This window comes from Apodemus sylvaticus, chromosome 10, assembly GCF_947179515.1.
Source record: "Apodemus sylvaticus chromosome 10, mApoSyl1.1, whole genome shotgun sequence".
NCBI classification, from domain to species: Eukaryota; Metazoa; Chordata; class Mammalia; order Rodentia; family Muridae; genus Apodemus; species Apodemus sylvaticus.
This window is the reverse complement of record NC_067481.1, coordinates 8882979-8895662: the sequence shown is the minus strand read 5'-3', so window position 1 is coordinate 8895662 and position 12684 is coordinate 8882979. Positions and strand designations below refer to the sequence as shown.

At 48.2% G+C, this 12684-nt stretch overlaps 2 protein-coding genes across 6 annotated transcripts in view; one reads left to right on the top strand and one right to left on the bottom strand.

The window, feature by feature from the left end:
* Fam104a (family with sequence similarity 104 member A) overlaps positions 1-2132 on the bottom strand; it is a 21469-nt gene extending 19337 nt beyond the window's left edge. Inside the window, exon 1 of one of the 2 annotated variants that reach the window (XM_052196145.1) lies at positions 1847-2132. In XM_052196145.1, coding sequence (XP_052052105.1) covers positions 1847-2067 — 221 coding nt within the window. In that variant the 5' untranslated portion in view covers positions 2068-2132. The other variant, XM_052196146.1, reaches the window with a different exon arrangement.
* Positions 2108-12684, top strand: C10H17orf80 (chromosome 10 C17orf80 homolog). 4 transcript variants are annotated; one of them, XM_052196133.1, is made up of 5 exons: positions 2127-2673; positions 5976-7459; positions 10164-10268; positions 10866-10973; positions 12548-12684. In XM_052196133.1, the coding sequence occupies exons 2-5, from the start codon at positions 5983-5985 to the stop codon at positions 12568-12570; spliced, it is 1713 nt and encodes a 570-aa protein (XP_052052093.1). In that variant the 5' UTR covers positions 2127-2673; positions 5976-5982; the 3' UTR covers positions 12571-12684. The 4 variants fall into 4 exon arrangements, with proteins under 4 accessions (XP_052052094.1, XP_052052096.1, XP_052052092.1 ...); XM_052196136.1 differs by lacking the exon at positions 10164-10268 and having other exon boundaries at positions 2111-2673; XM_052196132.1 differs by having other exon boundaries at positions 2115-2673; positions 10866-12684.

The window sequence follows — 12684 nt, the reverse complement described above, 5'->3', positions numbered from 1 at the left end:
CATATAAACACAACAAAATTCCTATGAGTATATTAAGTAAAAAGAATCTATAATCGGTACAAACTCAAGACTACTTTTCTGCAGCATTAGATTAGAAAAAAAAATCTGTTAGTGACAAAAAATGCTGAATGCTGTCACATGAGGGAGACATTCCAAGAGAATCTAAAAGATGGCAGTCAGCTCAGGCTTACTGCATCTAAAAAGGTCACAACCCTAACTCTAATGGTATGACTGTAACTGGGCCATAATTCCAACTTGACCTAATTTAAACCTTTCAATGGTTTTTAAAAATTGGCAAGACTATGCCTTCATTCTATCTGTGCAATCAGTAAAATTAAATCTTTTGAAGTACATTAATGCCACCGACCAGATTATAATTTTGGCAAGCACCTTCTTCTAATTTCCAATCTAGTCTGATCATCTTTTTGACACAAGTACAGGCTTTCTACCACAATTACTACAGAACCAAAATAAATAATTCAATTCAGTCTAGGGACCTCAAAAATTTCACCACTGGATCGGATCATCTCAGAATGTTGGGTAACCACTGGATCGAATCATCTCAGAATGTTGGGGAACCCCAATCCCATGAAATAACTGTTTCAAGGAGAAGCCTTACAAAACAATGATTACATTCATAACCAAAGAATACAAGAAACAAGATCCAGGGCTGGGGAGATGGCCCAACCACTGTGAACCCTTGTTGGTCCCACTACAGGGGACTGGGGTTTTGTTCCCAGTCCTCTTCTGGCCTCCGTGGATACCAGACACGCATGTCATAGTGTACATACATATACACAGGCAAACCACTCATATACATAAAATAAGTAAAATCGTTTATGAGGGAAAAATGAAAAAGCAAGCCTACGATCCACCTTATTTAAGCCTGAGACTACTACGGAATAAAGAGACGCGAACCTGAATAGGTTTGGATAAATAAACGACTCTCTAAATCTGTTCTCCACCAGAACGATGAAAAAGTACAACTTAGTGATGTATATAGATCGTCAAGCATATTAGGAGACTTTCTAATGAGAAATACAGCAGGCCTTCTTCATTCTGAGTTAAAGCGTCCCAACTTAAGTTCTTCCAACATTCTCGAAGGAGGAGGAGGAAAATAAGGAGAAAAGAAACTTCTTTTGGATCGGGCCTAAAGCCCCTCGGGGGCCGCCTAGGGCCTCCGCCAGGCACCAATGCGAAGGTAACGAGATTAACTCGAAATGTTAGCCACCTCCCAGCTCACAGCCAAACGGCTCCTCTTCCAAACTGTTTAGAATCCTGCCTGCTACAACCGAGAGTGGGTCACCATCCACCCGGGTCCATCAGGCCTTCGGGGTTTACAAGCGATGAGGACGCAGCGCTGCGCTCTGCCCTAAGCCCTCCCAGCCGCAGGGTTAAACCCAACCCCCGCCTTTCTCCTGACCTTGGGGCGCCAGCAGCTCCCCGCCCCCGAAGCGTCCGGTCCCCTCAGAGGCGCCTCGAGGGGCTGTCTCTTCAAGATCGGCTATTCCTCCCATCCCCCCCCCCACCGCCACCCGCCTAAATTTAGGAAGGACCACTGTCTGTCTCGTAGGACCGAACAAACCTCATTCCAAAGTGGAAAGGGCAGAAGACGAAGAAAACAAGAAAAAGACGGAGAAGGGGTAGCCCTGGATTCCAGAGAGTCACCTCTCTGGCTACCCACAGGGTCCAGGTGTCAGAGGCCACGCAACCTTCTCCCCGCCTCCTCCGACCGCAGAGCAGCGCAGACAAGAGCCTCGCACCACCCCGGCTTCGTGCGCCCCTCGGTTCCATGGCGCACATCCTCGGCCGAGGGGCCGCGGAGAAAGTGGGTCCCTTCTCTCACCTGGGGCGGAGGCGCTCGCTCATGGCAGCTGGTGAAGGCGAGCGACGCGGCGCCGCCGCGCGCCGACAGCGAACAGTCGGAGTTGTGTTCCGGCGACCGCCACGCCCACCCCCACGGGTCTGAGCTCTGACTGCCGCGCGGGTGGAGGATGCGGGCGGTGAGTACCCCTCAGTCCGACCCGTACCACAGCTACTTCCGGTGTCTCCTCCGCGCCTACCCATGTCGCAGACGCCGTGGTACTGTCCTGCTGCGGCTGCGCAGAGGCGGGACTCCGGCTGCGCTTACCCATAACCGCGCACGCAGGAAAAGGCGGGTCCTGGAGGGAGAACCGACCGGGACCCCTTCCAGGACCCCGTTTAGGTGTCCAAGGCATGCGCCTATTCAAAAACAAAGCGGGACAGGCCGTAAAAGTCAAACCAGATTTTAGATAAATTACATTATTTGATACTTGTATCTGCGTTAAGACTCTCTGAGGTGAAGATTTTAAAAAGAACCGGGCGAGATTCATCAGGCACTGACGTGGACGGCCACAGGCTCAGGGTCTGATGGTTGGGAAGGTGCTGGTGGGCTCCGGGTTCTAAGACAGTGCCGCGTGGAATTTCGCGTCTCCGAACTTTGCGGAGATCGTTCAGTGGAGTATCTAAGGACTGGGCTATTTTCCGCGGCCTTTGTTTCAGGTCAAGAGAGGAGTGCGGAACAAGCAAACGGGATAACGGAATTCCGGACCGGGAACGGCCACGCCCACCTGTTGGAAGAGGACGGACTGAAAGGTGTAGGGAGACAGGCGTGGGAAAGCGGCGGTGAGAACAGAACTGGCTCGCAGCGAGGTGAGCATAATCAGAGCAAACCGCGAGGTCACTGCCCGCCGTGAGTGACGCGCACCTGTCCTCCCAGCTCTTGGGAGGTGAGGCTGGAAGACCAGGAGGTTAAAGTCATCCTCCACTGTGTAACAAGTTCGAAGCCAGCCTGGGCTACTTGAGACCTTGTCTCTGATTTTAAAGATTTGATCTCCTCGCCGCCTCCACCACCGGAATAGGTGTTCTCTGGGCCCAAGAGACTTGAGGAAGTCTTAACTTTGGTTTTCAGACGCATTCCCGGTTAACTGCATGATCCACTTATTTGTATAGGACTCAGTACTATCAGCCTCTCCTCTTAGCTCTGATCGTCTTACACAAACTGATGTTCAGAGTTTCTGCCAAACATGTGAACAGCGATCCACAAGCATGGGGTTCATTAGGAGAGTCGACTAGAGATCAGGCAGGAAAATGAAACCCTTGTTAAAGTGTAGGGTGTAGGGCCTGGCATAGTAATGTGCGCCTTTTAATCCTACGACTCAGGAGTCAGGCAAGCTGATGTGAGTTCAAGGTCATCCTGGTCTACCTAGTGAGAGTTCCAGGGAAGACAAGTGAGACCCCATCATCTCATAGTCTAGAAAAGTGTACTGTTTCCAATACTGGAAAGCCCATGTATTGGCCTTGTCATGTGCATTTTACGAAACAGTCTGTTTCCCTTCAGTGTATCTGTGTGTTCTCGCTAACAGTAAGAAGATTCATTGTGCACTCGGTGGAAAACAGTTTGGGTTTGCATTTTATGAACGATAAAGTGCTGGTTTTCTTTAATAAGTCGACTTTTAATTTGTGAAGTGGTTTCAGACTCAGGGTTTTAGGGGTTTGTTTTGTTTTGTGTTGGTCAGGACATATTTTCAGTCGCTGTATTAAGTAGCTATAGTATACATGTCTATTCACTCAACAAATGTCATATTTCAGCTTCAGTGTTAGAAGTGTGTCTCTGTGTGTGTGTTGATTGATTGACAATCTCCCTGTGTAGCCCAGGCCTGCATTAAACAACCTCAGCTTCTTCAGAGCATTCAGGGGTACACAGTATGCTTTGTGATGCTAGATTTTGAGAATGAAGTCATGCCCAGGATAGATATGCTTCCTGGCCTTTGGAATTGTAAAGATGCACTGATAGCTCACAGCCGAGCTTTGTAAGCAACACTCTCCTTTCCCAACTCTAGAGAACAACAGATAGATGGTGTGTAATGTAAAGTCTGAAAGTATCTTTACATGATACTTTTTATCAAAAATTGATAATGTGCAATTTTATACATATGCAATAATCAGTTATATGACAATTTATAACTTAAAAATTGGGGACCATACCTATCTGTTCATTGTTATGTTTGTATATGTATGCATTGCTATATTAATCTGACAATGATTCATATTTCTCCTGAATTAGGGGAAGCCCTCCTCGCTTTATTTATTTTGGAGTCAGGACCTCCAGAATCTCAGGCTAGTCTATTGATCTGGCCACCCTGTCTCTACTTCCAGGTGCTAGAATTGTGACTGTCTACCACAATATCAGGTGTTATGCAGTGCTGGGGATGGAACCCAGGGCTTCATGCTGGCCAGGCAAACAACCGACCGAGCCACATCCCGAGCGGATAGAGTTCTCCTGAGTTAATCTTGCTTGTGTAACTTTAGAAACTATTCTGAGCAGTTATTGCAACCCCATGGATGTTATACATCCTCATTCCAGCCCTAAAGGACAGGGTCCAGAAGAGTGGATGTGATTTACTGAGGAATTCCCAAAAATGGGCGGGGCTCCGAGGGAGAACACCCACCCGATGGATACCTTCCTCTGTTTACTAAGCCTATGCCTATGTGCCCGCCCGAGTTTGTTATATGTGCACGTAGTGCCCCAGCAGGTCAGAGGACGCCAGTCTCCCCCAAAAGGAGAGCTATAGCTGGTTATTGTTAGGTCTCAAACCCAGGACAAATGGTGCCTATTTACCCTGTCATAGTGGACCTGGCCTCCACGTTCTCCCAGCATCCCTCATTCCCTACCAGTTACAAGGTATGGCTGGCATACCCCGCCCCCTAACCTGAACTCCGGGCTGCCCTTCCCCACATAATCTGCCCCTGGTTGCCAGGCCCTGTTGTCTCTGTCTTTTACTCCCGTGTCTGTCCCCTCCCCTCCCCTACTCTTCTCAAGTGGCCCAGGTGCAGGCTCATGTCCACTATGGGCTCTCCCAGATGTTCCTGCCTCTGGTTATGCTCTCCCTTTTATCTACAGTAGACTTTCCCTGCCAAGCCCCCACATGTAGGAACAGGCCGGTCCTTCCTGCTTTATCTCTTTTGTTTATTCTGTTAAGAGCTGCCTTATGGGTGCCGGGAACAGAACCCAGGTCATCAGCAATAGCAATGGGGATTCTTCAGTGCTTCTAAAGGCCCTAAGTAGGTCTTTTTCTTTTTTCCTTTGGTTTTTTCTTAATGTTTAAGGTTTTTTTTTTTTAATTTTGTTTTTTAACAACTCGATTAAACTCTTGGAGCCTCCATTTGACATAAATGACAAAGTCAAAATCTGGCCGACGTTTTTAATGTCTTTTCCTCTGACTAAGCATTAACTTACTAGACGTTAAGTCTTTTGGTTTTGTGTTGCTTTGTTTTTTGTTATTGTTTTTGGGTTGTTACTGCTTTGTTTGTTTGTTTGTTTGTTTGTTTGTTTCTGAGATGGTCTCAGTTTGTAGTTCTGTCTACACTGGAACTCACTATGTAGACAAGACTGCCTAGTGAATTTGAGGCCAGCCTGGGCTACAGACAAAAGACTGTCTTTTTCTTTTTCTTTTCTTTTTTGTTTTTTTTAAGAAAGACTTTAGTTTTTTGGTTTTTTTTTTTAATTTATTTATTGTTATATGTAAGTACACTGTAGCTGTCTTGAGACACACCAGAAGAGGGCATCTGATCTCATTACGGAGGGTTGTAAGCCACCATGTGGTTGCTGGGATTTGAACTCAGGACCTTCGGAAGAGCAGCCAGTGGTCTTAACCTCTGAGCCATCTCTCTAGTCCCAAAAGTCTATCTTTTGTTTGTTTGTTTGTTTGTTTTGTTTTGTTTTGTTTTGTTTTCGAGACAGGGTTTCTCTGTGTAGCCCTGGCTGTCCTGGAATTCACTCTGTAGACCAGGCTGGCCTCGAACTCAGAAATCTACCTGCCTCTACCTCCCAGAGTGCTGGGATTACAGGTGTGCGCCACCACCTCCAGCCTGACAAAAGCCTATCTTAAGAAGAGCGAACAAAAGTTAAAAACCCATGCTTCTGCTTATCAGCTCCTGCCTTTACCTTCCAGGACGAGCATGAGTGGCGCCGAGCCCCAGATGGAGGTGTGTCCTTACTGTAAGAAGCCGTTTAAGCGATTAAAATCCCACTTGCCGCACTGTAAAATGATAGGACTGTCCACATCTGCTGACCAAAACGTTTCTCAGTCCAAGCCAGCTGCCCCTGCTACAAAAGAGAAGAGGCCTACCAGACACCTAACCAGAGCTCAGGGGAAGGAGCTGGAGAGAGAGGGTTCGAAAAGACCTGTGAATGTGGAAGCCAGCCGAGCACCGTGGACAGCTGCGGCCTCTCCACTTCCGGGAGGTGTCTTGGAGAGCATGCATCCCACAAAAGTGGAAGGAGAAACCAAAGATCAAAATCAGCTCTCCTTCCAAGCCCTCAGACACGCCCAGCCAAAGGTGACTCTGCAGAGAGACACAACCCCTCAGTCTCCTACGTCAGATGCCACCTCTCCCAAGAAAGAACTTACCCGAGATGTGTCTGAGTCCAAGGGGAGTCCATGCTGTCCCTCAGAGATAGAAGCACCTTCACTGGTCAGCTCAGTGGAACTTTTTACTAATCAAGATAGAAAATGTTCACCAACTCAGCCTCATGCTAAACCAGCCATTTCTGTCAGGCTCAAATTGAACAAATTGGATCCCCAAAGTCAGAAGCTCCAGATAAAATTATTAGATGTGCCTACTGGTGATTGTCATTCTCCAAAGAATGGCAGCCAGAGGCTTCAGAGAGTAGCACCCTCGGTGTTGACCAGGGAGAAAGGTCCCCAGGATGAAGGCCACCTCTCAGGAGTCTCTCCCCACCCTGGTAACACCGAGACCCAGAAGTCAGAATCACTTCTTTTGGGCCTTCACACTGGCCTGTTGGGTAAAGCACAGGTCAGAGGGCATCAGGAACTTGGCCTTGGGATGGAGTTGAGCCAGAGCAAGGGAAAAACTGAGGACAGGGTGTCTGTCACAGGTGTACAGGAAGGGGCCGGTTTGGGCCAAGGTGGTAAGGACCCCACTACAGCCACAAAGGCAAAGCCACAGGCTGCCCTTGAACTTGGGAATGTGTTCATGCCGCCACAGGGAGCTTTGAGTAAGCTTCTCTCTGAGCCAGGGTCAGGGAATCAGAGCCTCACCTCTCTGGCTATGACGTCTACTCCAGAAGAGAAAGCCCAGTACTATGGCCAAAGTCAAGTCCCTGCCGTAACGCTCTCAGTGGGAAGTGAAAGGGACATTCTGGAGCCCACATCTTCCTGCCCATCCCACACATCCCAAGCAGGGCACTGCCTCCTGTCGTACTCTGCTCAGTATCCTGTGGCTCAGAACTTCCTCAGTCATGTTGCTGCTGCTGCCTCCGAGGCTCCTTCCAGGTCTGTGGGACTGGAGTGGTTTCCAGAACTCTATCCTGCTTATGTTGGACTAGGGGTGCTGCCAGGGGGACCTCAGCCTTGGAGCTTAGCAGCACAGCTGCCACCACTTGCCGCTCTGCAGGGCAGGAGCATCTCCAAAGGTAAGTGAGCACATTCGCAAGTGCCACCTGCCTCTCCCGCCTGTGTGCTCTGCCTTTGAAATAAGGGTCAGAACAGTTACTTGGCTTCAGTTAAGTAATTCTTGTCCACACGGTCTACCCCTCATTTGACTTGGCTGATGGAAGAGAATTCTTGGTCCAGAGTCGATTTTAATGTTCCTTCTCCCTTCTCCTCTATCAAGAGTTGAAGGTTAGACTGGGACAGGCTGCCAATCCAGATAATCGTTGACTTTGTATGCTGGGAAGAGGCATAACAGGAATTCAGTGGGTAAGCTGGGCGTGTTAGTGCATGCCTAGGCAGGTGGAACTTTGAGTTCAGGACCAGCATGGTCTACAGGAGTTTCAGGATAACCAAGGCTACATAGTCCTGGGGGGGGAGGGGGGGAAGAAGGAAGGAAAGAAATCCAGCAGGTAAGGCTGTAAGGGATGAGTGGCAGGTAGGGAGGAAAGGCCTGTGGGTGCAAAGAATACGTCCTCGGCTCGAATTACCTTTGTGTAAGTTCCTCTGAATTTGTACCTGGAAGCGAGCCCAGCTTGGCCAATTAGAGAGAAACAAAGTCAGGGTGCCGCAGGGTGCCCTGCACCACCAAGACTCTGGCCCAACAGTGGCGGGTTTCTTGAAGTTAAGCCTTATGTTTTGAGGTGAGCTCCATCTCCAGGCTTTATGGTGTGTTGTTTTTTTTTTTTTAAATTTATTTATTATATGTAAGTACACTATAGCTATCTTCAGATACTCCAAAAGAGGGCGTCAGATCTCATTATGGATGGTTATGAGCCACCATGTGGTTGCTGGGATTTAAACTCAGGACCTTTGGAAGAGCAGTCAGTGCTCTTAACCACTGAGTCATCTCTCTAGCCCCAATGGTTTATCTTGAGAGACAGACAGACAGACAGACAGACAGAGACAAGACAAGACAACTCTTTTCAAGTATATCTATGAGGTATAAGTACTGGAGACAGACATTAGAATGTGCAGTGCCTGTGGAGGCCAGCAGAGGGCATCAGGTCTTTGGTGCTGGAGTTAGAGGGGGGTTGGAAGCTGCCGGATGTGGGTGCTGGGGACTGAACCCAGGTCCTCTGGAAGAGCAGTCAGTATACAGTCTTCACCACTGCAGCTAGCTCTCCACTGTTTGTTTTCAAGAGACTTTGACCTTGCATGAGTGTGTACTGTGTAATTCATTAGAAACCAATGGGGTTTTGGGTTTCTTTGGTTAGTTAGTTTGGTTTTTAAGATTTTTGTTTTATTGTGTTTTTCAAGACAGGGTTTCTCAGTGCAACCAGCCCTGGCTGTCTGGACTTACTTTGAAGACCAGGCTGGCCTTGAGCTCACAGAGATCCCCCTGCCTCTGCCTTCCAAGTGCTGGGATTAAAGGCCTGCGCTAACCACACCTGGCTAGGAAGTTTGTTTGTTTAATGTAAATGTGTGTACGTGGGAGTTCACGTGCAGTGTGCACCAATGCATGCAGTTGCCCATGGAAACCAGAAAGAGGCGTCCAAGCCCCAGGAACTACGGTTTTAAAATAGTTGTAAACCACCACATGGTTTAGGAACCAAGCCTGAGCCCTCTGCAAGAGTAGTGAGTGCTCTTAGCTACTGAACCCTCTGTCCGTGCCCCAGTGTGCGCTGGTTTCCACTGCTGTATACTATGATCATTTGAGCATGTTTATATCCACAATAGCGTTTACCACACCTGCTTACCCCAGCCATCTTCATTTATCCTATGTCTGACAAACCAAAAAAGACCAGAAAACCCTGGGCAGTAAAGGTGAGCTGTCCGGTTTGAACATGGGGGAATCTGTGGAAAGGAACACTCAGCAGCTTGATTTCTGAGTCCGCTTGTTGTTCATGTGTCAGAATAAATAGGAAGGTTCACAGGAGACCTGACCGTGAGGTTTCAGAACAATAAAGATGGAATAAAGATGATTGGAGAGGGACACAGTTATTTCCTATGTATGCTAATCATCCGTAAGCTAAAATCCACAGTGTTCCAGGAGGCAGTATCTCGAATGCTGACCTGGGTCCCATCAGTCCTGGGAAGGATAAAATCTCAAGCCCAGTCACTGGTGGGTGGGCCGCAGTCAAAACAGGCATGCTTTCAAACAGTCTTCAGAATCTGTTGACAGGGTTCATTTGTCAAATTCATAGGAAAGAAAAATGATTTGGGGGCTGTAGATGCAGCCCAGTGGTGAGGACATACAGATATGCACTTCTAGCATGCTTAAGATCCTGGGCTCAGGCAACAGTGGGGTTGGGGTGCAGAGAACAGAGAGGTTCTCTATTTGGTTCTGGGTTTTGGGTCCAGGATTATATATATGTAGATGGTCCAGATTTGTTTTCAGTTCAGAATCTAAACTCTTTGGTCCACGAATTTCAGGATATTCAACCTGTAGTAGAAAATCATGCTTCTCCTTAAGTTCACAGCAGTAAAGTAAGGGTTAGCCAGGCATGAGCACACACAGGGACAGGCAGAGCACTCACCACAGTGCAAGGCCTCTGTCAATAAGAGCTTTGGGCCTGAGGCGAACTTTACTTCCGTGTGTTGTTTAACTGCTGCCCAGTGAGGTGCTCATTGATCCCCTTGTAGGGCGTGCTTTTCCTGAGGCCTAGTTGTAAGGATGTACGATTGCATGCTGGGGAAGGGATGATTCTAGATCAACTGTCACATGACTTCTGTTTGGAACCGTAGTTCTTTGGTGGGGAAGAAGTTCGGCTGATAGCAGGAGTCTGGAACCCCTGGCGCTTACAACTTCCAGCCTCCCTCTAATGAGACTCTTGGGAGCTGTGCACAAAGGTGAGGACGGTGTTATTGGCTCTTGGTTCTCTTGCTGGCTCCAGGCCTGTGGAGAGGTTTCTCAGCTGTCTGCTGTTTAACCAAGGCAGAGGAAAAGAGCGGTTGTCATTCTGTCTGGTTCCATTTCGGAATTGGGTCAGAACTCCCTCAGGTGTCAGTCAGAACCCCAGAGCTGGCAGAGCAGTGATCCCATTATTATGTGGCTTTCACTTCTTCAAACCCACTCTGCCACCCGTCCCCAGCCCTCCATCCCCTCCCCTCCCCTCCCCTCCCCTCCCCTCCCCTCCTTCCCCACAGTGATCAGTGACGGCAGTAGTTAATTTCTCTCCATCACTGAGTTTAACCCAGCTTCCAGTGCAAGAACAAGTGATCTGGACTTAGTCAAGTCCTCCACAGCTTAGCCCTGTGGTTTGTTAGATTAACATGTTGCCTATGGAAAGGTGTAAGTGTATATATACTTTAAATAGAGCACTCTTAGGTAGGTATCGAAGTTCTGTGAGTTAGAGTTCATTACTTCTGCTAGCAGGGCGCTTGAGCAGTGTGTCTGTGCTGGGCCAGGCCAGCTGCTAACCACGAGCCTTGCCTCTGTTTGCACAGGCTGGGTGCGGTGCAACACCACCATAAGGAAGAGCGGTGTCGGTGGCCTCACGATGCTCTTTGCCGGTTACTTCATCCTGTGCTGCAGCTGGAGCTTCAAGCATCTGAGTAAGCCTGGAGCCCTCGAAGGGCTTCATGCCATAAAAGAACAGGAGAAGGACAACAGTCCGTGTGCTTAACGCACAGCAGCTTCATCCTTTTCATCCTTGGGTCTCCCTATGCAGCCCAGGCTAGACCTACCCTCAGCGCTCCTGCCCTGGCGTCTGGCCCTGAGCTCTCTCCTTCCTCAGCCTGTAAACCAGGACGGCAGGCAATATGCCAGCACACCTGGCTAGAGTCTGGCTATTTTTAAGGTTTTTTAATTCATTATTTTTTATCGTATATGTGTATGAATGTTTTGCCTGCATGTACATCTATATACCAAGTGCCTGGTGTCCGTAGAGGCAGAAGAGGGCATCAGGTCCCCTGGAATGGAGTTAGGCTTTGGCTGCCTTGTATGTATGTGCCGGGACCCAAGCAGGACCTCTGGAAGATCCACTGAGTGCTTTAACTGCTGGGCCATCTCTCCAACCCGAGTCTGACTTCCTTCAACCAGATAGTGCATGCCTGTAACCACATCATTCAATAGACTGAGCAGGAGGGTAGAGAATTCAAAGTCAGCTTGGGACACATGATACCCGGCCTTCAAAAACCAACCTGGGATCCCTGTGTAGTACGGTTAGGCTCATGCAAACTCTTAACCTGCAGGAAAATGCCCAGATTTCTTTTCTCATATTTCAAGATAACTTTTGTTCATTTAAGTAATGTAAGAACAGGCCTGGAGCCGGAGAGATGGCTCAGTTATTTAGAGCACGTGTTGCTCATACACAGGATCCAGGTTCCGTTCCCAGCATCCATGTGGCAGCTCACAAACATTCACAACTCCATGCCAGGGATCCAACACCCTCTTCTGCCTTCTGTAGGCACACACATACAGACTTACATGTAGTGCACACACACAATACAGATAAAACTCCTGTTTAATAAGTCCCTTAATGTTTAAAAAAAAAGAAAAAGACACTTAGAGTTTAAAAAGAAAAAAGCTCATAGTTCATACATTACCCCAAAAGTAATAGTATAGTATTTTTTCTATAATTTAAGAGATGGCAGGAGCCCAGGCTATCTCATATGAAAACTCTCTAACGTCCTGGCTCAGGCTATGCCTGGAGAGTCAGGGAGGGTCGTTATCCGCTGGCACAGGAGCGGACCTGCAGCACACCCCTGCACGCAGATCGGCCTGCCACAGTCAGGCATTGGGCCGTTAGTGAGATGCGGACTCCAACAGAGCCCTGTCTCCCTAAGGACAGCTCCTGCTCCAGCCAAACCAGTCTGAGGAACTTGGCTCCTGTTGATGGTGGTAATCATGCAGACATGTTTGTGTTGAGACAGGGTCTCCCGCTAGCCCGGGGCCATCTTGACCTGCAGTGCTGCTGGCCTTATGCACCTGACATGGGTGTTTTGTTGTTTTGTTTTTTTGTTTTTTTTTTAATCTCTAAAGATGGAAGCTGAATGCTCTTAGGCCCAAGAAGATTTCTAAGTTTATGAAATGAAAATATTAAAAAATGTTTTATCTACATAAACGATATAAATAGCCAGTAAGACACACCCTCCTGGTCCTCATGTGTCTCTCTGTTTGTCCCAAGAGCTGCAGCGCTGGCGGAAGTGAAGGCAGGCGTGTCCGGGAGCCACAGAGAGTGACAGACATCTGCAAAGCAGAAGAGACACTTTAAATTTGTCCCAGGTCAGGGAGGGTACAAATAATAAAACTGCTGAAATCACA

Coding starts and splice junctions, on each gene's coding strand:
- C10H17orf80 (XM_052196132.1), top strand. CDS start 5,983: ATGAGTGGCGCCGAGCCCCAGATGGAGGTGTGTCCTTACTGTAAGAAG. Junction 7,460..10,163: donor GGGCAGGAGCATCTCCAAAG/GTAAGTGAGCAC, acceptor TTGGAACCGTAG/TTCTTTGGTGGGGAAGAAGT. Junction 10,269..10,865: donor CTTGGGAGCTGTGCACAAAG/GTGAGGACGGTG, acceptor CTGTTTGCACAG/GCTGGGTGCGGTGCAACACC.